We start from the raw sequence: 24,496 nt of genomic DNA, 5'->3' as shown, positions 1-24,496 counted from the left end.
GATGGCGCGAAGATATCGAACGAGTCAGCGACTCGTGTCTCGAGCCAGAATAATTCCGCGATAAATTGCATCCCCGATCCGGGGGTATTGCTTCCGCGCCGCCTCGCGAATTATACGGGTCGTTATTGGTTTTCGTCCAACCCGGGGAGGGGAGGGGGGGGAGAGAGGCCTTTCGACCGGTTTTCGAGGATGAGAAAATCGAAGACGAGAAAACAGCGAGGAAGTGGAAAGATAGAGATAGATAGATAGCTAGGTAGAGAAAGAGAGAGAGAGAGAGAGAGAGAGAGGAGAATGGAGGGAAAAAGAGGAGGGGTGCTGGAACCTCGTCAAGACTAACGAATTTATTTTAGGTCTGCCTAATTGGATTGCTTTAAATCCCATTACACGCTCGCTTCCGCTCGGAGTCCACGCTTTATCCCTGTAAACGTATATCAGCCGCCGATATCCCATCTGCGCAGGTAGAGACGTTAGGAAGTTTCTTTAACACACGACTATCGTCTGAGGATGCGACGGGATCGGACGGGAGAGGGTTTTTCGGATCTTCTTCTAAGTGAAAGACGCGGAAGAGAAGAGATACATGCGAGACCGCGATAGCTGGTAACGCGCGAAGCGCACGAGGGCAAATAAGCCGTCGGACTTTTTTCTTTTTACGGTTTCATTTAACTCCGGAATATCCGCAGGACGGGAAGAAGTTCCCCACGGAGGATATTGTCCTTAAGACAAGCTCGTTACCGTCATTGTACCCCTTTCACGCTACAACGACTATGAATTCCCCTTGATTTCTCGTGATCTTTAGCGTGACTTGCCGATTCGAGAGATACGCTTTATAACGAAGCGAGCTAGAATCTCAGTGGGAATTTTTACATTTTCGCGCGACACCCCACAGAGACCGTCACAGAGACGGGATCTCGCAGGCACGATAATTACGCGAAAGCATAATAACGCGAAAGTTTCAACGACCAACTCCGGCGTAAAATCGGGAATAAAATCCATCCAGTAGGTGGAACGTAATTCACGATTTGACGATATCGATAACACGAGCGTTCCGCTGTACGTTCTCGCGAATTACATGTTTCTATCCTCTTATATTTGAACGTTCTTTATAGCGAGCGAGAGCGTCACGTGTGCTCTCGGTTGCTCAGTAATAACCGTGGCGAAACTCGCAAAGAAGAAGAAGAAGAAGAGGAAGAAGAAGAAGGGGAAGGAGAGGAAGAGACGGGAAATGCCGCAGGGTAACTTTCCCGTGGGATGACTTTCGTCCTGGTTCCTGGGTTGAATATACATTTTTGCCGGTTATGAAACACGCAAGAAGTCATTTCGTGAGCGTCACCGTGGCGACCGCAGGGCCACTTTGCAACGGGGCGAATTATCGGCGCGATAATCGAGGGATCCTCGAGTCAGAGGGCGAGTCTCGTTGCACGTCAGTCCTAAAATTGAATTATGCCCCTCCCCCTCCTCTCCCGGCATGAATATGCATGAGATGTCCTGCTGGCGTTTCCTGGACGCGACTCGTTAAAAACTCCTGAGCAGATGGGAATTTACGATCCGGGCGGACGGGAAAACACGGGCGGAACTGCGACCGTTGATCGCCTCAGCGTCTCCTCTCCCGGATTTCTACTTCGGCAACAACGTGTTTCTCCATCCGTCGTGTTGTTTCTAATTAAGCGATTTGCATCACAGAGAGCACAACGGCTCTCGCCGTTTCGCATCGGTTTTGACTTAAGGATTAAAATTGTTCTCTGCGGTTTTTTTTTTCAACGCGGAAAGAAGTATTCCCTTTATGACCGACTGCGCGAGTTTCATCGGGGTGATTAATTAACCCGGAGTAACCCGGAACGCTTTATTCCATTGGCGGCGAAATCGCCGCGATCGAAATGGAAAAAGTACGAGAGAGGCACTTCGGGATCCTCTTCGAGACTTTAATCTATTCGCTTTCAGCCCGGTGACGATATCCGCAGCCGGAATTCTCGCGATGGGATCGATCGACGAGCCCGGGAAGGGAAACGGACGCTGATTCAACGACGATGATGTCGACCCTCTCTCGTAGAGCTCGACGACAGAAACCCGACAGATATAAGTAGTACACTATCGGGAAGATTCGTCATCCTTTTTCGACTTCAATCAGCGAAACTTTTCGCCGCTCGATCGATACGTAAGGAGGAAGAAGACTCTCAACGGCTGATTGCCAAGGAACTTTCAATCTCGTCGAGGAATCGAGCGGAGCTTTCAACGAACCCATGACGCAGCTCTCTCACGCCGGCTCGCGAAACCGATGGCGAACGTACCGTGAATTTCCGTATCTCCGCGAGAAGTATAACGAACGATGAAATATCATTCGCCACCGTGATTACCGCTCCATACGTAATAACGTTGAAACTTGGCCGTGATCATTTTATACATCGCATCACGCGGCCGAGGTGCCCGAATAAATACCCGGGTTATATTCCAAAGTTAAATTGTACGACCCGTGTTAATTGATGAAATTTCTTAAATTCGCGTTAACTTCCCCAAAGTACCAGAAAGGAGCTCTTTTCGGGAGAGCGCTTTCACATCTGCCCGAGGCTAAAACCAGAATCGCAGGACCCTGTTATAGACCTCCCCGTCAGCGTGAAATAATGGTTCTATCTCGAGACACATTTAAATTGCGAGGGTACAGGAAGAAGACGAGGAGGAGGTGACTGAATCCTCTTTCGGATCTTTCGATAGCTCTAAAATTGAGAGAGAGAGAGAGAGAGAGAGAGAAAGAAAACGTGCGAAACAATGCCGGCCGAAGCTGTACAGGCTTTACGTCGCGATGAAACGCGAGCGTCGACAGGCGACAGGATATTTTCTCCCCGTGTCCTCGCGCACAGTTCCTAACGCAATTAACTGCAGCAGGTTGGAATTGAATTAGCCCGTATCGGATGCTGCTTAATTTCGCGCTGGATCATCTGCACATCGATAGGTACTAACAGTTTTCAGCGAGCGAGCCTGGCCGGCGACCGAGTTTTCGCAGGTCGAATAAAGTCGAGCTTGTTTTCTCTCTCTCTCTCTCTCTCTCTATTTTCTCCCTTGCTTATCTCTATATTTCGATCGACACCTCTCAAACGGTGGCGTATCTGTCGAATAACGCGGGTCGTGAACTGAAAATGTGGGTCATATGTGTGTACACGCGAAAAATATGCGGAGCACTTCGGAGTTTATTCTAGTAAACGAGAACCGAGTGATTTCGCTACCAATGGCGAGGAGAGGGGTGGGGGGTACGCGATCTCGCAGCAAATGCTCCGAAGCAATGCCTCTAGGGATTGCATACATCGGGAAGTCTGCGTTGGTCGGTGAGAAACGGGATTTTTCCAATCCGGACACTTTTCGTCGCGGAATTTCGCCTGTTTGCATATCCGGCGCTTCGTTCATTCGACTTGACGCAACGTTAACAAAAGAGACGGTTTCACGGTAATTAAATAAAACACGTTTCGTCGCATTGATCCGCGCGCTCGGCTCGCCGTACATTCGTTCCTACGCGACGATGAAAAGGTATCTTTAAACATTGGCTGAAAAAGAAAAATGGAAAAGAAAAGGACCTTTTGTTCCCTTCCAAGATTGAAATCAAGTTCGCGAGAAGTTGGTCCCTTTCTCTCTTAAGACTCGACGTTCGGTATCTCGACAAGTCTTCTTGACAAGGGAAAGTCGACTCGAAATAGAGCGAAGAATTCGTGTGCGCGAAGAAAAGCGCGGTAGTTCCGACAAACAACGCAACGGCAACACACAGCGTGCAATCCCCGAGATATTTGTAAGATTCTATGGAGCCGCCGCTCCATAAAGTCTCTCCGCTATTTTCTCACTTCCTCGGCTTTCTTTCGACGAAACGCGCCCGCCCGACTGAATTCAGGCGAAAGAATAAACAGCAGGTGTATCGCGTTCGCTCGGATGGATATTTCACGCCTTTCCTTCGGGAATCTTTGGATGCGGCGGGCTCGCGTGAAAATAATTTAAGAGGGTGGAAAATTGCGAGGAGAATCGACGAAGATAGCCTCGGGGGGGCTAAAAACGGCGATGCTTTTAATAAAACGTGATCGTTTCGGTATTTTGCGACGCTGCCGAACGCTCGATGTGTGTACTTTGTGAAATAATATTTCTTCGCGACGTTTCTCCGAAAGAAAAAAAATACCGAATATCCACCAGGCGCCGTGCGCGATCCTCGCGGGAAAATGTTTCGGCGTTCCGTGAAAATTTGAACGGAAGAGATAGATTCGACAGGAGAGCGGAAACACTCAGAGCGGTCAAGTCGCAATAACGATCCTGTAAGCTCCGAACGAAATCTAGTATCAGTTTCGCGATAACTCCGACGTAGCGTATTATTTCGAGAGGACGAGAGAGTCCGTTCCCAGTCGTTAGTACCGTTAATGAAGCGCGCATCAAAGCGCAATAATTCGAATTGATAGAGATCATCGGTCGAGATCGTTGTCGCTGATTCTGTAATCATCGGGACGCCCGATAATCGGCGGTTCAATTAGTCGTTGGCCTCTAGTTACACGCAAAGCGCGAGGTGGATCATTGAGAGAGCTAACTAGAGTAACCGGGTTTCAATGGGAGCACGGTGGAAGCCCGGTGGCTCGAGATTTAGCGGGAAGATACGAATACCGGAGATTCTCTCGCGCTCTTCACCGATTACGAATCACCGAACCCGCGACCCCAGCACAACGCTGCTGATTCCTGCCTTGTACTCTGCATGCGCTAAATAGGTGCTAAATAGCGATCGCGAGCAGCAACTTTAGCTGAACGCCGGTCTGTCAGTTTCAACTATCTGCAATAGTTCCGTGCTTCTACCTCACGTGCACTCGCGAAGCTAAAGCGCGAAGTTCCTCAATCGGGAGATGGAAGACTTTCGTTTTCCTCGAGCCTTGTCCACTCGAATCATCGAATCCAGTATTCATTTCAGAATTCGATTCGAAATGCACAGAGGCTGGGGGATCTTCTAGTCGCGCTACAAACGATATAATCAAGTAAAATGTATTAAAATAATAATAATAATAATATAATTCTATTAGACTTCTAGTTAGTAGCTACACATATACACATGTATATGTATTTATACATGGAAGAAATATAGTAGTAAAATTACCACAAAATGTACTTCATTGTACACATCGCTAAAATATGATCCAACTACACGATTTTATGATCATTTTTACTTTAATATTTTCTTCGTATACACACACATATATATGGCGATTGTATATTTGTTAATTGGCCAAAGGGTGTAATAGCTAAACAGCTAAATATTACTACCCAAGCTGGACAATTAGTGAATTACACCGAGATATTGTAAAGGGGAAAAAATGTAACAAAGCGTCGTAAGTAACGGAACGCAAAGTATCTCGACATTATTATTTAGATATAATCAAGTAAGTTCAAAGTTCAAGATCGCTCATCGGAACACGAAGTCTCCCGACAACGATGTAAATCGAGTGATTTCCTTCTCTTCCCCGCGCAGGTTCAGCGGTAGCGATGATCGGAGCCAATTTGAGGTTCGGCATCGGCGCTTCCGGAAATGTCACGTCCAACACCACCAAGGTGTTCCAGTGTCACCCTGGTGGTGTGACCGAGGCCACCGTCATATTTAGCCTGGGCGCATTGGGGATGGGGGCGAATATCATCCTCATGGCGCTGATACTGGCGAAGCGACAGTTGCGCAGGTACGCGAATACGTGTAATAATAATCTCGCCTCGGCAGAACGGAACGCGCTTTATGAGTGCGCTTTGCACACCGACTGATCCGAAAATCCCCGGCGCGTCGTGACGCGCTCGAGGTCGGTTCATTCGTGGGAGACAAAAGCCGCTTCGGTGAATATCACACGCATCGCGATGTCGACGCTTCGAAGATTACACGATCGTGATTTTTATCGGAGAAGAAGAGAGCGAGCGAGCGAGCGAGAGAGAGAGAGAGAAGAAGGGAGGAGGGATCGGCTGCAGAATTCTCCGTTTAATATGGAAAAATATAACTGCAATGCACGTCGTATCGCGTGCTTGTGTATCGCATACTGTCTGTCTGTCTCTCGTGTCTTTCATGTCGTTCGTGTATATTGCGAGTTCAGCGTGTTCGTCTAATGGTAACACGCTGCAATAAAATAAAGCGAATTGCCGCATCACACGCGCGCGCGATATTCCTCCCCTCTCTTTTTTCATTCGCTCTCGAATAAAATTTATGAGGTTAAGGGTGAATCTAGTTACATCACGTATGCGAGCATGCCTCAATCTCGCGAGATTACCACCCTTGGCCGGAAACTTATTAAACTTTATTTCAGGCTCGGGTGCAACCGCCGCACGTGCTGTTTACCGAATAAAGTTTCCATCGTATGCCGTTGCGCCCATACGAGTAAACATAATATTGACCGATCGAAATGTATATACCTTCTCTCTCTCTCTCTCTCGATACTCCGATCGGAGATACGTGTAGCACATTGCGCACGACATGGGCAATGCATCCCTAAATGTAGCATCGAACACTCGGAATGTGTCCCACTATCGATTTAGTATCGACTTCCAACATTGACCAACGCGGAAAACGCCGATACATCATCGGTGTCTCTTTCGCTCACCATGGTGGTTGCAAATGCAGTGTCGTGAATTAAGCGTTTCCAACGTGAGAATACCTTCGCTGCCGTCTCATTTTTCCGAGAAAACCCGACGGAATTTCGCGACGGTCCGCGTGAATTTTATCTTCCAACGCAATTTAATTGCGAGTTAGAGATCCTTCGAATCCGGACGTGATCTGGAAGACGAATCTCGCAGAGGACGCGGTATCAAGTTCGGAATTAGCGAGGATATACACGCGAAGTCTCGGGGCGAGAGACGCGTGGGGAGGGGGCAGGGAGACGCGTTGACGCACGGTTTATCCCACGGGTTATTCACAGGTGGTCTCAGGGACTGTTATTCCACCAAGCCATGGTGGACTGCGCGAGGGCAGCTATATTGCTGCCTCTGGGTTCCAGTATATTGAATTGTCAGCCCGTTAACAAGTGCTCCCTGGTCGAGACTGCCTTTCTGCTGCTGGTGACCGTTTCGACGGTGAATATGCTAACGACCGTGTTAAACGACAGCCCGGTATTCCCGGAGAGCGACGAGGAGGCAGACCTGACCGCTCCCCTGCTGATGGACTCACCTCAGGTGAGAATTGGCTTAGCTCGGCCGTTTCGTCATTTTCGACGGCGCGATCGGAGAATTCTTGATACGTTTCGAATCTCTCGAGATCGGATATCTATCGTTATTCCGGCGATTAATCGTATAGTGAAATTCCATTTTTACGCTTTGGCAAAACGAAGCAGCTTCGTTCGATGAAGCGTAGGCGCAGCTTTCGGAAAAGCTCGAGTCAAGTTCGACCTGTTAGTTTTTGGGAGATCGACCGGAAACGCTCCACGTTCCGGTTGAAACGCGCGACTTCGTCGGAATACGACCGTCTATCTCGCACGTGGCAGGAGAGAGAGAGAGAGAGAGAGAGAGAGAGAGAGAGAGATTTCCATCTAACCGCGGCATTGTGATAGCGAATTTAGCGGTGACTGATTGCGGTGCGGACCGTCCACGCGGGAGGAGGGGGGCGAGCGAGAGAAACGGATTTTCCAAAGGGAAATTAATCGTGTCGCCACACACGATGGGGACGAGTTAATGCACACGGTCTTGGCCGGAAGTGCGGCGGGGCTCGTATAATAAATCGGCGGCTGGGGACGGTCGGCGTTTGTAACGGCGTAGTAAATCTTCGCGTTGAATCACGAAAAAAAAAAAAAAAACACGAGAACGCGCTGCTTGTAAAGTATTAAAGTAAGGGATTTCGTTTCAGTTCGCGAGCGTTGATTATCAGCGGCTGTGTCGATTTGTCGTCGATAATCAAAGGCGAAATTCGCGCTCCCACGCGTCTGTATTCATTTCACCGCCTCCGCCCCCGCTCTATCGGAATATTTAATTAAGCAATTCAAAAGGAGGAAAGCCAGAGAGAGAGAGAGAGAGAGAGAGTCTCACCGAGTGGAAAAAGTCATGACCCTCCCCGTCGAGTTCACATCGAAACGAAGGCTTCGAAAGTTCGCTTCGAATCTTACGAGAGGGAAGCGTAACTTGGTTATTATTACGAGCGGTCCCGCACTACCCGTCCAAGAACGGGAAATTAGCGCAATTAATTCCTTAACGACTCGGCTTTCTCACGCGCACGTCTACCAAGCAGCCGGCAGTCCCAAATTAATTTAACGCGGTAACCTGTGCGCCTCCGAGTGACACTCGACTCGCTTTTGCAGGGGACGAAATCCTAATGACGCGCCGTCGCCGCAGTCGTTAAGCGTGCGCCTATTATTACGTATCCGCTGGGAAAATTGCCATTTCTATTTCCACCTCTGCGGGCCGCCGAGATAATCATTTTCGCGGTTATTTCGACCGGCTCGCCTCTGATACCCTCTCTCTTTCTCTCTCTCTCTTTCTCGTGCGAAAGCTCGCCTTTAATTCTTCCTCACGGACCGTCGTTTATTCGCGACGAACAGCCTCGGAAATATACCGGCGGTGGGACGTGAACGTGTCTCGTGACGCGTTATTTCGCCCGCCGGTCTGGAGAATCGCTGTTTATTAGCGATAATGCGAGGACTCAAAGTGGCGTTTCCTGTATTTCCCCGGCGAACATCGCGCGGTCCGATCAAAACTTGCCTCGGCTTCGGTAAAGTGGCCTCTCCTCGCGATGGCGAATCAGTTGCGGATTACAGGGCTCCGCGTCCGACTCCGGAGTTTGAGCGAGGATAACGGGTTTACCGTAAATTCGCCGGGCTGGCCGATCGCGATGCTCCGAATGAGGCTGCTTCACGCTTGATCGAGCGGATGAATATTCACGAAATTCCACGGAGGTCTCTCCGAACACGCGTACGTAACAGCGAAAAATTTACCCGACATTTGTAACGATCGATATCCTTGATAGTATCTTCGCGATTTTGTCCGCAAAAACGCGCCACGCTGAACGAAGTCGCGCGAGTTTGCATAATTGTCGAGATACGTCCTGCCGGCGCGAGACACGAATAGTCGGATCAAACGTGATGCGGCCGGTATTCCATTTCAATCTGTCGGTTTAAATTCGTTCTCTTTCTCTCTTTGGCCGTGCAGCTAATTCACAGAAATTACGGGCGTTGATCAAGTAATTAGGTTAAAATAGCCCGTGCTTCGGCCGAATATTCACGAAGCCCGTCCGAGATATGATTTGCGTAGCGTCGAATGTTTTGATCGAACCGCGGTAAACACGTCCTCCAAAATGTGCCCCACCGTCAGCCGATATAGCAATCGGTATATTATTAGTCTGAATATATTATTATATCATATTAAAAACAATTGTTCAAGCCCGAACGGAGATGTGAGCGCGGAAAAGAAATGAGCTCGGGAAAAACCCGGGGAGAAGCTCGGGAGGGTCGAGCGGATTCTCGATCGTGAAAACTTTCTCGAACGGACTTCTCGCTGTTCGCAGTGCGTGCTCTTCGGCACCTTCATGATCTGGTTCGCCAGTATAACGATCAATCTGGGACCCACGTTTCTCAGCGGTGCCCTGGCGGCGAACACGGAAAGCGGCCACAACGCGCCCAGCTGTCCGTTGGTGCACGGCCCTTTTCGTCACTACATACTCAACGTCCTCTGGATAGTCATCAATATCATCTGCGTGGCGCTCACGCTCTTCCACTTGAGAAAGTTGCACAGGGACCTGACGAAGGCCAACGTCGAGGCGGTAAGCGAAAACGTCGCTCGCGAGCTGCGGCAAAGGGGAATCCGTTTTCTAGCCATCCCCCTCACCCCCGTCAGTCTATTCTTCTTATATTGATTTGTAAGCATAGCTACCGAACCGTCGATTATTCCCGAAAATGGATTTGTATTATTTGGAAAAATAAACCGCGGTACGTGCAATTTTTCATGGAAATATCGAGATGTGAAATTTTACGAGCACGAGCGTGGCGGACAGCGCACTGGTTCGCTATGCCAGAAGAGTCCCCGGGTTTCGCCTCCATGGTAGAATCAAAATATTTTCACACGTTCGTGTCTTCTCTCCGAAGGATTGGCGAACCATCGGGAGTATTTTTGCCGCGAAAACTCCGTTCAGAACTGCCGTTTGGAATCTGCATTAAACTGCACGCTTCCTGGCCGTGTTATAAAGTCCACCTTAATTTTTTACATTTCACTGACTCCCGGGCTGACCAGCTTCATAATACGACTCGTCTATCGATCGAATTATGTTTTAAGGCACCATTGTTGATAATAACGGGAACAGACGTGTGTTTTGAATATGTGTCGATTGAAATGTAAACGTAATTTTATTTGTGACTTGAAATTTCAAATTCCTCGCCCACTAGAGAGATACATTTTTATATTAGGATATCTCTATCGATGTGACGCTATCTCGGGATTTCGCGCGAATATTATTCGTCCAATTGCACACAATTCCTCCCGTTTCCGTGTTTATCTGCAGGTACGAGTGGCTGGTCTCGTTACAACGCTCGTTAACGTGACCGGAGGACACCAGGGTGCGACGAACGCGCTCGCGACCGAGGACGGCGTAGCCGACACGAGGAACGGCACGACGCCGAAAGTAAGGCTCGTCGACTTAATCATTTCCAATGGAAACGCAATACGTCTCCAGGGCGCGCAAAACGAGCTCGTCTCGCGCGCGATCTCCGATTCGATCGATCATTTTAAACGCAATCAAGCGGGCTCTGCAGTGAGAATTTAAGCTCTGAGCCTTAAGAAATTGACCGGTCACAATTGATTATTCTTCTAGAATTCGATTGTGATCGGTCAACTTCTCAGAGCTTCAGACTTAAAGCGTGTATTGTGGACCAGGACGGAAGCAACGTTTCATTTTTTTCATTTCTACACGTAACTGACAATCACCTCGGGATTCCGCGCATGTTGATCTTCTCGGTGTTTGTGAACGCCCGCGGTCGGATGAAACGAAGACGTGGGGACGTCGGGGGAAGAAAGAAAATCTCGTCGATGTATTTGCAGAGGGGCGGCGCCGTCGAGGAACACCGGAAGATGAGGAATTATCTGCGCAGGATGGAACGCGAGGGCGTGCAACGAGTGAAAATGTTCCTGGTCATAACGGCGGCGTACGTCATATTCTGGGGACCATTGTTTTTCGTTACCCTGGTGCACCATCCTGTCATAGGCAATCCTACCGGCTACGAGGTAATTAGAATGGATAGACTCCCGCGGCGAGATAACGGCTGTTTCGTAGCCGTCGTTTCAACGCGCCTCCCGGTGTTAACGCGCGCGCGATCTCGAAAATCCGCTCCTTCGGTCGGCGCACAGCATCCACAATCCGTGATGTAATCGCGTGTTTGCGCATCCTCGGCGACATCAGGGCGGATATTAATACGCGTCCCGTACACGGGGAACGGGGCGGGGTGTTCGCGGGTCGAAATCGAACAAAAGCGACGGCGAAATGTCGGCATTGTTTATTCATTGCGCGAACTAATAAGATCCCACCGTTAATATTGAGGGACACGCGCGCCAGGAATAATCGGTTGATGCGATCGTGTAGTTTACGCGCGGAATATCAATACAAACCGTGCGGAATGGGAGAGCGTCGTCGTCGAGGCGATGTCGCCGGCAATTTCGAGAGCCCGCTTGAATTTCCCTCTCCTCCTCTTATTTTCTTCGCTCACGCGTGGACGCTCTCGCTTTTCCGAAGTTCGACGGAACTTCACGCGACACGGCACGCCGAAAAAGGCGCGTGCGAAGCTCGCGAGGAGGGTAACGACTTCCGTCCGACTCTCCCCGATACATAACGACACGACGCGTGTCGATGGGGATAAATGCGAAAAGTTCGCCGGGAAAACGCGAAAGCGAAACTCGATCGACCGTGTCGATTCGCCCACGTTCGCCCGTGAATCGCGATCGAGCGAATTCGCGACTGCCGCGAGGGGAGGAGAGAGTTGCGCGCGGAAGAAGAATCTTTCCGCGAGAATATCAATTCCGGGAGGAGGGGGAAAAGTTCGCGAGGTGAGTAACGCAATAATTCCGTCGCAGGGCGGCTGCTTTGATGCCGACGCGGCAACGGGGAACAACGGATGCGCGAGATAGGCGCGTTTAATCCTAGCGGGGTGCAACGTGTTCCCGGCATTTCGACATTTCCCGAGCGCAGATCGCGGAAGAAAACGCGGTCTGAGGGATCTTCGTCATTAAGGGAAGACGCGTCCCACTTATTCATCGATCCGATTTTCGACAACTCACGGCCCATCATTTATCTAACGCAACACCGCGAAACACGCACGACTCGTGCACGGCCAAGTTTCATCCCCCGGAATTGCCGCAGGAGAAGCGCTCGGGAAAACACGAATTTCCCCACCGAAAAGACAAAAGTTAATTATTCTCCCGCAAACTCTCCCGAGCAAACTTTCCGACATTATTCCGCGCGTAAATAGAAAAAAGAACGCTGCCTGCGCTCCGCGAAAATTCCCCCTTCAAACTTCATATCCTCCGTTAGATCATCGGGATGATCAAATCCGCAGACGATTATATCAGGCCGGTCATTTTCACCGTCCACACACAGTACGTAGGGTAACTAATTCCGCTCCGTTGGTTCCTTCCAAAGAAGAAGAGACCACAGCTCTTGTTTACCTCTCGCCTTCCCGAGGGCTTTCGCAACGCAAGATAAGCTACCGCGCGATCTTCAATTAACTCGCGCATGTTTATGTTTACAATTGGTACGTTGCCGGGGGTGGGAGGGGAGGGCATGTCCGTCCTGCAATCACCGTCTTACACTGTGGCCTGTGTTACGCCAGGTGACCCTACACATCGCGTACGTGCACGCCTTCGTGAACCCGGCCTTGTTTCTCGCCCTGCACCGGGGCTTGCGGCAGGGGATATCGGATGTGTGTTGCGGCTGCTGCGAGAGTATAGCCCGCTGGATCCTCGGATCCGCCGCGGGCAGCCCGATACAGAACGTCCAGCCGCCCTGTTACGAGCCGCCGATGAACCTACCCTCGCCGCCGGATCCACCCTTGGCGGCGCAGGTCGCGCCGCCGGCCTGCAATCTTACCGACGTGGCGCTCCTGAAACCACCCTTGCCACCGACTGCCAAACACTTACTGGTGGTAGGGTCGCTGTTCGAATAATAACGCAGGCCTGCATACCGAGAGAGGTCTTTGAATCCTTCCTCTTTTAATAAAGAGTCGCTTCCTGTTCTTTTTTCTTTTCTTTTTTTTTTTGATGCGCTGAATTCAAATCCGACCACCGGAATTTTTATATCATGTCGGGATTTCGAGATATTCTAACCTGAAAGCGCGAAAAACACCGTTTTTCTGAGGTTTTCCAGACGAGATAACGACGAGATGAAAGCGAGACACGCGAATTCTACCGAAAATCATGTACTTTTTTCTGGAAAGGAGAAATATTTTTTTTTTCTACAGGAACAAATAGCTTTACCTGATGTCACGTTTTCGTTCGAGTCCGCCATATTGGATTTGAATATTTCTCATTTTCGACTTGTAATCAGCAACCCCGGAAACTTTAGGGTACCATATTTTACGAAAATCGATGCGGCTTGAAATATTTGACGTATCTGCCGAAAACGTGATCACATTAGATCAAGTTATTTGTTTCCGTGGATAAAAAATATCTTTCCTTTCCAGGAAAATCTAGGAGAATATATGATTTCCGACGGATTGTTTCATGCTGAGTTCGATCCTGCTGGTAGAATTACCTGGTGTCTCGCTTCGTTTCATTGTTATTTCAACTGGAGAGCCTGAAAAAACGGCTGGTTTCTTCGCTTTGAGGTGAATATATTTCACAATTCTTACGTGACACCAGGCAAATTCTGGCCGCCGGATTTCAACTCAGCACGACTTGTTTCATCAAGAAAGGCGACCATTGTACACCTGTGTAAACCGTAGAAGCTTAAGCCCCTATCTTTAAGCGTTCTATCTTTAACGTCTTTAACAAGATTGTGTGGAATTATTACGCAGGACGATTCGATCGTGCCGCCCGACCCTTGGAGCCTATCCTCGAGGCCGAAGAGCACCTCCAGCCTCTACGACGGGGAGTTGTCCAGGAGGGCGAGCTTGTTGCTGCCGCCGCCGTCGGAGCTGAACGATCTCCAAATGAGCCCGCCGAGCAGCGATCCGCCGAGCGAATAAACGAGAGCGAGGATGTCGGCCGGACGTTCACGGCGAAAACGTTTCGACGCCGGATCTCGTATAGCGATCGACACGCTACGACGTAAAGACCGTTCGTTCGAAGAGACTAGAAATCAATTTCTCGGGGGAAAAACCCCTTCGCGCCCTTTCCCGGACTATCGTCACTCCGACTCCGGACGTTTGCATAGTCGACGAAGCCGAGAGAAATCAATCAAAGTGAGCCGCGTGTTATCGAACATCGCGACTGCTGCTTGCGCATTTCTGCGTCCTCGTTCTCGGGAACTCCCGCGAAGCTTCACGCTCGGACAGTTTTTTCCACGACAGCGTGAACGATCAATCTCTCCTACCCGAAATTCATTTTCTACGCGAACCAAGTCGGACCTGCCGCGAAATAACAGCACGAATCGACCGTAGCTTATCTTCCGTCGGCGATTCCGGCACGTGCGAATCGGCCGACAGACTCCAAATTCTCGACACAGGCTGATTCTCTTCGCAGAACTCGCACGTTGTTTTCCCAATTTTGCGGCGCAACCGTCGTGTCCGAGGGAGGCTGCCGCTCGAGACGTGTGTAATCGATCACCGAAGAGATCGTTGTGCTCTCATCATCCCCGAGGAGTAACGTCGACTTTACGCTCGGGACGTGGCGACAACCGAGCGTTCCGTGGTGTATCCCTCTCGGGAATTTTTACCGTAAGACGAATATCCGGTTTCACCGTATGCGCAGGACGCCCCGGACAATCGCTGCATTTCAACGCCGCACGTTGCGCGCTTGAACGCGCAACGATTAAACGATGTGAAGTAAAATTCGCCGTCAGATCGATCGGCGGCGCGACTCCACTTCCGTCTCGATCTCGCGAGACTTTCGTCAACTCGAGAACTCGATCCCCCGGGCGCACACATCGTAAGCCCGGGAGAACCCGCGCAGTTCCGGGACATTCTGCGTGTATATTATATATTCGCGCCGCAAACAATGAAAGTATGTTCGCACACAATCGCGAGAGCTACCGTGTAAAACCTGTCGATGTCGTCGGCTGTATCGCTCAGTCGACCCGGAACTTTTGGAATATCAATTCTTCTCTATGTGACGAACTTCGCTTGCGACGACGATAAATACTTGCCGTACTCGCGCGAGGTAAGGCCGTACAGACGCAAATCGAGAAGAGGGAAGAAGCGTAGTCCACTGGGCATCATCTGAATGTATCTGTGATTGCTTATGAACGTCCTAGTCTTCGTCATTGTGGTGTCTCACTGATAGGTTCTTAGAAAATACACACACACACACACACAAAATGTATATAGATAGAGCGATACGCGATACTTTAGATACATTAGATAATTGTGTAACTCGAGGTCTGCCTTCTTCAGTTACACTTCCTTCAATGCGGTCGTCGGACGAGAGAGAGAGAGAGAGAGAGAGAATGTGTGTAACGAGAAGGAGGAGATCCATAGTTCCTTCGTTTAGGCCGAGATATAGGTGCACTTACTAGTATATACACACACACATACGCACAGATCGAAACGCGCAGTCCTGCCGCGCTTCAAGTCCTTCATATGAAAAGAAAAATGTGGCACCCGCTCGCGCGAGCTTCTCTCACCTGAGAGCTCGACCTTCTTCTCGAGATGAGATAGCATATATATATATATATATATATATATATTGGATTATATATATATTTTCTATGCGAGATTTTGAAATTCGCAAGACTCCCCTCCCTCTTCCATGCCCATCACGTTTGCACAATGCATCAATGTCCTGTCAATTTGACCGATCGCGCGTTACGCACACACGGAGAAATATTTTCGTCCCTAACGAAGGAGCGACTTAACGAGGAAAGCGGAGGAGAGACGAATCTCCGGTATCAGCAAATTTCTTCTGCCCCCCCCCCCCTCCGTGGTCATTTACTCTGCGAATGAGGTAAGAAACTCGGAGGCAATCACGGCGAGGGTAGATAAAACCAGTTCTCCTGATTTCGTCGGAACGATCGTTTTGTACGTTTGCTCTTACCCTCCTCCCCCCTCGCCCCTCACGCCCTCCGTCGACGTTCTTCGTACAGTCGTTTTCAATATATCCGAATTTAATTACAAACGAAGCTTGCGTGAATTTATTGCGATACTTCGGATTCAAAACGGCGCGCCGAGTACCCCTGCGTATTTCAGATCACCTTTACATAATATTATATCGTAATAATAAAAAAAAGAAAAAGACCCGAACGATTTTTCGGCATCATGTTTCCCGAGAAGTATCGCGGCACAGAAAGGATCAGCGGTGCTCGAAAACATTTAAAGAAGCCGTAAGGAGTGTGCGGGCACTGAGACGAGAAGAAACGAGAGAGAGGATGAGAGAGGGATAATAACGTTTAAGAACAATCAAAACTCAGTTAACCGAGCTCAGAATCGACCAAGCTTGATCAGGGTTTAAAATTATTTTGCCACGTGATTTTTTATGGCACGTAGGTGTTAGTGTTCCGCAGGGGTGAAAACACGACTCCCCCGTTTGTAAGAATCGCTGAGAATAAAGCGATCCGTGAATTCTATGTGAAAGGAAAAAAAAGAAAATCTGTAAAAATTATTCATATCAGACCGCGCCGTGTTACATTGTGGTCGGCGGAACGTAATCGTGAGGAATCATTCTCTCGACTAGTGACAGGTGTATTTCAATCGCGATATAAAAGGGAGATATCGAAGCTTTTTCGAGCATGAAAAATCCGATAACTGACGTCGATGTGTGTGTGTTTGTGTCACTTATAAAACCGCTCGAGGATATGGAGAGATCGAAATCGCTGCGATTTTGTTTGTTTGTTTTTTTCAGAAATTACAAAAAAATAAACAACAAAATATGCATTATTGGCACTACCGAAATATACGATATGTATTAAAGTGTATTAAAGGTGTTAGTATAGAGACTATTTGTTACCGTATAGCGAAAAGCGCATATCAACGATGCGAAGCGTTTTTACGCGTTTGCACGCGGGAAAGTGTGATGGGCGGAGTGAGATGTCACAAAGACGGTTGGTATCGATATTAAAATTACGTGGAATTAATATCCCCATCCCGAAGCCGTCTTTCCTTCACTTTTCGCCGGAGATCAGCGCCGGGAGCAGCGCGCGGAGGAAGCTGCTTGAGTACAAGTCAATTAATCGCAACTACCGCGCACGGCATCTTCTCTTTCCTCAAGTTTGGTCTGCGACCTGCTCTCTGCGTCTTGTTCCTTGTTCTCTATCTTTCTTCCGTGAGGGCTTCTGTCTCCTTACGAAGAATAGGCAGAGGGCGAGAAACAAGACGCAAACAGCACATTGTAGACCGAGCTTTAAAGATACATACATATATAAATTGCGTACGAGATAAATGTCTAAATGTAGAAATACAGTACGTACGCGTGTAAAGTAAGAAAATGTCCGAGCGAGGCCGGAAATTTTTTATCGTAATTTTGTAAACGCTACGATCGGGAGAGAACGAAAGTGGCCTATATCGACGATGACGAACGGCAATTGTGAGGAGAAACAACATGCAGGATGTACAGGAGGATTTAAACGTGCGGATACGCCGATGACTCCGGCGCTGTTTCGATATTCACGCGTTCAATATATTGTACGGTCATTCTTTCGCAATGTGTCTCGGTTTCTTTTTCACAGTTGTTACCTCATTTCCCTCTCTCAAAACGAGTTATAAAATTTAGAGCGACTTGACGATCACTTGTTCGATTTCGCATGAATTTTTCATCCCGTTCTATCGTCTAGAATGAAATCCAAGTCAAATTGACTCGAGAAGTTTCCCTTATCTTTTTAACCTGTTAACCGAGCGGGATGTATAAATACGTCCGTGTTGCGTAGTTAAAAAAGGAATTCCCCGGTTAACAGGTTAAGAGAAAATAATTTCCTAATTTTTTCGAATATTTCATGCATGAAATATTGGGAATATGCATTGGGAATTGTTATTGAAAATGAACTCTTCTTTTCCTTTTTTTCTTTTGAGGGTACTTGAGGGTCGTTGAATGGAGTAAATTATTCTAAATAATCTCGTCAGGGGAAAGTATTGTTAAGGACATTTCTAAGGGAACGGTGCCTGAGATACCGAAAAACCGCTGCGAACTGACAAGCGGAAGATACACTAAGCGACACACCAAACTACGCAGACTATACAAATCACAAATCTGTCCTCGTCAGAGAAAGCATGCAATACATATAAGTGTATATATGTATATGTAAAAAACCTTGCTCACATACCTTAAATAAAGATATGTGTAATACGTATAACTTGTTTCTTATATATCTTTTGCCGTTTCAATGGCCGGCCGGAATGAGACCCGACAGCTTCTATAAACGAGTTCGCCACTCTTTTCCTTTTAAAGAAACGGTCTCCGGAATATCAATTTTCCAGCATGAAACCGTGCGGTGTTAATTAATAAGAGCGATTTTCCGTTTCGTTTCGATAAATGAACGCGAGAGCGTGTCGCGCGTTTTCAAACACACATATAAAGATCGGAGATCGCCGACCGATGGAGAAAACATTCAATCATCTGTCTCACGTCGCCACTTACCTGTTCGAAGCCGCCTAATATCTCCGTTGTGTCCATCGCGGAATTCACGGCGACCGACCTCAGCTGCTGGCCCGTTAAAGCGGCGAGTAGACGAACCACGTTGCTTTTACCGCAACCCGAAGCACCGACCTGTGACATCAAATTCAAACGGTTGATAATTAATTGTTCACGGATGCACGGTATTTCGTAATGAAAATGACGTAGTGACGCGGCAGATACCAGTATAGACATCCAATTCATCTTGACGCACTGCATGAGACTTCTCAGCGTGATTTTCTGGTCTCTGAGCAATAACAAACCGCCCTCCTCGTGGGCGCCACAATCTCTCCGGCTTAACGTCACGTCGCCGACGAAAAGCTTAGCCGCCGTGATGTGCACGGGCGGCTGATTGGGCGGGAGCGGATATTTCTCGGGCGAGAATATCCCTTGATATATGTCGTAGACCTGCGAATTCAAAGCTCGAGAAACAATGGTGCAACGCGGAAAATTGACGATTTTAGATTTCACCGCGCACTTTCGACACTTTATTTCGCCTCGGGATACAAATCTAACTTTACTCCGCGTTGCTTGGGCGATTTTTCGATATTCAACGTGGCGACGATCGACTCACCTTCCGCCGATCCTCTTTGGTTCTCATTCTGTCGGCATAAATGAGCCCCACACCGTCGCCCGGGTTGAAGCGTTCTTCATCGGCGCGTGACTCGTTACGAGCGGCTTCGATGGTGGCTTCGCACCAACGCGTGATGTCACGCAGATTCATCTCCCAAGGAGATCCGGCGTGTCCCCAGGCGACGCCAACCTCCGACGCTAACGTACCGTTGAACCGCACCATGTCGTGGATCAAACTCGCGGGGAGTCGCGGGAATTGCACGCTGAGTATGAACTTCAAGTCCTCGTTCGTTAGCGCGTCCACGGCGATCTACGAGAGACGATAAAACGGCTTACTCCCCAAATCGCAAGCTACGCTGTATTTGATCCCGCGCAGGTTATACCTGAGTGAATCTGTTTAAAAAGGACCTCGGCAAGCCCCGCCTGGCTCCACCCTGACGCAGGGGATTTTGGCAGGCGAACAGTCTCGTGCCGGGCTTCACCGAAAAGGTCTTCCCCAACTCGGGAACGTATATCTCCCCCCTGTGATCGAAGCACGCGTTGAGGCCCTCCAAGACCGATTGAGAGGCCAGGTTCAACTCGTCGAGCAAAATCCAATATCCCGCTCGCAGAGCTCGCAAGAACGGGCCGTCCCGCCAGGCAAATTCGCCACCTCTGCCACCCTCCACCGGGAGATCGGCGCCGAACAAGTCGGATACGTCCTGCAACAGACGGAAATATGTCCATTATTTCGGCTTCTGTGATTTCCATTGGAAGCACGCTCGTTGGAGGGGGGTGCTTGGTTTTCCACGGTTTGGTGATAAGAATGAGATGAACGTTCGCAGATTTATCTCGTTTCGACACTGAATCCTCTCACCCATCGCGCGTGAGAATCATTTATTGTTATTATAATCAGGGATCTGGAACCGGAACCGAAACCGAAAACCGTACAGAAACCGGTATTTTTATCGGACCGGAACTGCAAACCGTACCGAAATTTTATAAAGCCTACAGAACCGGAACCGAAATCGGAACCATTACATTTTTTTCGGTTTGCCATTCTTCTCGGTTCATTATTTCGGTTCTTATTTCGTAATTTTAAATAATCGTTTTTTTTTCCCCTTTCATAATAAAATTCTATTTCTCTCGGAAAAGCAGAACATTGATTAGTTATCGCGACAAATAAGAAAATAAACTTGAAGAATACGATATTGAACAGAAGAGGATTAATAGAAGAAGTAAGATATTACAATTTTGGGATAAATAGAAAGACAATCCATCCTGAATTGTACAAATTAACGGGACGTGTATTTTCTGAGAAAGCTCGGAGAATATCGAGATATTCTCGAAATGTTCTCAGAATCTATATAATTTACATGTTCCGTTAGGAAAAGGTTACAAATAACGAGGATAATATTATATATCCAAAAAAGTTAGATAATATTATATACCCAAAATAGTTAGATAATATTATATATCCGAAAAAGAAAATTGGAATAGTGAAGAAATGTAATCTACATCAAGGAAATGATATTATTTTCTATAATATATTATTATACATTATATATATAAAACTGAAGTCAATAAAAGTTTCAGTAAGGAAACAAGTTTAAAGAGCCGGAACCGAAATGAACCGTAATTTGAACGGTTTACCGGTACTTTAATTGTCCAGAAAACCGAAACCGGAACCTTTATGAAATATTTCAGTGGACCGAAACCGGACCGATATTTTCAATCGCCTGATTATAATACGCACCGTTTGATCGCTCAAATTGATTCTGAGCAAAGTATGCCCGGCGGCTTTGGCGAGCGCAGAAACCAGACTGGTTTTCCCTACACCCGGACTGCCCTCTAGCAGGATCGGTTTACCCAACTGCAACGCTCTCAGCAACTTCAACGTATTCAGTCTCGTGGTAGGAGTTGAAAACGTGAACGCCGGATCATCGGGACAGGCCTGTGGGCCTTTCTCGATGTAAAACGGTGGTATCCCGAATACACGGCTCGAATCGTTCAGCACGGCTTCTTCCCTCACCGTGAAGGCCTCCGTGTTAAAGTCTGATTTTATCGTGCGTTCGACTTCCGATCTGATGAAGCGGACGGCAGCGTCCGTGAAGTTCTTCAATTTTTCAGCGCTGGAAATCAGACGAGCATTCGGAAACGATAACAACCGATCATTATTAAGCTTTTAACTCGGTTGATCGCAATATACTTTTACCTAAACTATATACTTTCGGGATTCGTGGATCGTTTCACAAGTGGATTTCTAGCTTTTTAACTAATAGACGTCAGGTTATTAAATGCAATAACCCATTCCTTAGAAATATTCTTTAGAAATATTAATGTACTTTCCGGAGTTCCCCAAAGATTCGCCCGTTATTGTTTAATATTTTTATCGATGACGTCTCGCAGTGCTTTAAGCCGAGTAACTTTTTATTATTCGCTTACGATTTGAAAATTTTCAGAAGAAGAAGAATATTATTCTTCACAATTATTCTTCAGCGAGCTCTTCTAACTATGGACACTATTCGAGACCTCGAGCTGGTATTTCGTTCGGATCTTTCGTTTGGAAATCATTCTTAAGTCGGTGACAGCTTTGGCTTACGGAAAACTCGGGTTTATTTCTCGCTGTTGTAAGTACTTCAAGAATGTATAAACTTGAAAAGTTTTATATTGCGCGCCAGTCCGACCACATTTTCAATACGGCTCGTTGATCTGGTCGCCATATTATGATTGCTATTCGATAGAACGCGTTCGAAAGAAACTTTTTCGACAAATTAGCTTTCTTAAGAGTGAACCATTGCCAATTACATCTCATAATTATAATTCGATCTCGAAATCTTTGGGATTCTTATCTCTCCGAGGAGGATTTTAAGTGGCCGAATTTTTCTTTATAATTAAAGTACCGAGAGGATTAATAGACTGCCCTTCGATGTTAAGGCTGGTCTCGTCTAATTCCCCCTCGAGTTCTAAGAAATTATCCTCTCTTTTTCGTTGGATTGCACCGCACTTTTTACAATGAATCCAAACCTTTAAATAGATCAGTACTTATAATTAGTAATTCACACGAATGACTTAGATAACAGCATCGATATCAGTTTTATCTTTATGGCTACGTTCAAATCTTCTGTTACAAAATCATTGCATATGTAAATTTCTTGTACTCCCGAATGTTTATTATTCATCTTATTACCAAAGGGATCTAATCCTCCCGTGAACACATCTAAACGAAATGAAATGATTGAATATCGCGCTTTTTGTCGTTCCGGGAACTCAGACGTCTCACAATGAAAACTCGAGAGACGAGCGCAACGAGGGTTCGGTTTGATATTCAAGACCGATATCAGTTTTATCTTTATACCTACGTTCAAATCTTCTGTTACAAAATCATTGCATGTATAAATCTCTTGTACTCCCGAATGTTTATTAGACACCTCATCACCAAAGGGATCGAACGAAATTATTGGATATCGCGCTTTTTGTCATTCCGGGAACTCAGACGTCTCACAATGAAAACTGGAGAGACGAGCGGAACGAGCGATCGTTTGATATTCCGATATTGATGCGTACCTCTCCGCGGCCGTCGAGCCGGACCCGAGACCGTCGATGTAGGTGAGGCAGGCTCCGTGGAAATACGCGTCTCCGATGGTAAGCGTCATCGAGGAGGCGCCGGCGACGGTGCAGGTGTTGATGAAATTCACCCACGTGAGCGCGTCTCGCACGCTCACGGTGAGCTTCTCGCCCACCTCGGTGGTTCGCAGCCACTCGGTGAATCTGAGTATCGCGTCGGCGACGGATTCTCTCGTCGGCCGCGACTCGGCGCGAAGATTGTGCGCTATTATGTCGCGCAGATCGCTCCTGACGGCGCATCCTTCGCACCACACCTCGGTGAATCGGTTTCGCAACGCCGGCGAGAGTTCCTTCTTGCCGTAATCGCCGCCGGGATTCATCGTGCCGACGAACACGAATCTCTCGTCCGCCAGGATCGCGGTGTTCTCCTCGCCGTGCGAGGACTCGATTCCTTTCTCGACCAGCAGAAGGCTGCGCTCCGGTTCTGCGGGAAGATTGAGTCAGTCGGGACGATACGGTCGGAGGGAAAGAAAGAAGCGCGTACCTAGCAGCGAATTCAATCGTTCCAGGACGCTGTCGTCGGCCAGGGAGATCTCGTCGGCCAGGAACAGGTCGCCGTCGCGCATGGCGTTTATCAGAGGCCCGTCCACCCATTCGAACAGCCTCCCCCCGTCCTCGTTCTCAGCGTGTTCCCGCACCGGCCGCAGATTCCCCAGGAAGTCGGACGACTCGGTGTGCATGTGGCAGTTGACGCCGCGCATCGTTTGCCCGTTCAACGCGGCGATCAGCTGGCACACCGTCGTCTTGCCGCCGCCGGTCTCGCCGACCAGCAACACCGGCTCCTTGAAGCGGCAGGATTTCTTCACGAGCACCGCCATCCTGCGCATGTGGTACGTCCACACGATGTGACCGAAGCCGGGGACGCTGTCGTTCAGGATCTCTTCCAGTATGCGCCTCGTCACGAGCGAGGTCTCGCCGTTCAGCGTGAACAACCTGTCGGGATCCACGTCCCTCTTCAGGTGTTTCTTCAACACCTGCCTGATCTCGTCCGCTTCCTCCGTCTTGCGGACCTTGGCCGCGAGGACGAGGTAACCCTCCTCCGCCAGATGCTGCCTCCAGTCGTACAGCGCACTATCTATGTCGGCCAATCTGTACCTCTCGCCCCAGCGGAACAGGTCGCGCAGAGTTATGAATCCTAAAAAATACAGCGAAGTAGATTCAACGTTTGTTCGCACCGAAATCGCGCGCGTTGCCTCGTGACTTCTCTTCAGTCAACTTTGCTACGCAAGTGTCGGCCCACAATAGGTATTTTAGGTCTTGAGAAGTTGACCAATCACAGTCGAGCGCGAGGAGAATAATTAACTGTGATTGGTCGGTCTCTTAAAGCTCAAATACTTATTGCGACACTGTTAGCAGACACGTACCTTTTTTACCGGCAAAGGCCGCCGTACTCTTGCGCCTTATCTGAAGATCCGTCATCACGCCGATCACTTCCTTGCAGTACGATTCGGGCATGTTGCATCTCTTACTGAGTATTATCTGCAATTCGTTCGCCGGTATCTCGTCGAAGTGCAGCTCTACGAATCGATTTCTGAACGCTCGAGACAGCACCTGAGAGAAACGAGCGGTTGTAAGAAAAAGTTGATCTCGAAGCGACGATCAACGTGTCGGCCAACGGGGG

At 48.3% G+C, this 24,496-nt stretch overlaps 1 protein-coding gene across 1 annotated transcript in view; it reads right to left on the bottom strand.

The window, feature by feature from the left end:
* Nucleotides 1-24,496, bottom strand: part of LOC106750245 (midasin) — a 114,950-nt gene that overhangs the window by 82,365 nt on the left and 8,089 nt on the right. The window contains exons 8-15 of the mRNA XM_014630446.1: nucleotides 24,240-24,426; nucleotides 23,360-24,010; nucleotides 22,816-23,299; nucleotides 21,005-21,380; nucleotides 19,653-19,970; nucleotides 19,271-19,579; nucleotides 18,880-19,104; nucleotides 18,661-18,789 (exon numbers count right to left, since the gene is read on the bottom strand). Of these exons, the coding sequence (XP_014485932.1) occupies nucleotides 18,661-18,789; nucleotides 18,880-19,104; nucleotides 19,271-19,579; nucleotides 19,653-19,970; nucleotides 21,005-21,380; nucleotides 22,816-23,299; nucleotides 23,360-24,010; nucleotides 24,240-24,426 (2,679 nt within the window). The remainder of the gene's footprint in view (nucleotides 1-18,660; nucleotides 18,790-18,879; nucleotides 19,105-19,270; nucleotides 19,580-19,652; nucleotides 19,971-21,004; nucleotides 21,381-22,815; nucleotides 23,300-23,359; nucleotides 24,011-24,239; nucleotides 24,427-24,496) is intronic.

Source organism: Dinoponera quadriceps, unplaced genomic scaffold (assembly GCF_001313825.1).
Source record: "Dinoponera quadriceps isolate SergipeBrazil2010 unplaced genomic scaffold, ASM131382v1 scaffold5274, whole genome shotgun sequence".
Lineage (NCBI taxonomy): Eukaryota > Metazoa > Arthropoda > Insecta > Hymenoptera > Formicidae > Dinoponera > Dinoponera quadriceps.
The sequence above is the reverse complement of the archived record's forward strand: the minus strand, read 5'-3'. Positions and strand labels throughout refer to the sequence as shown.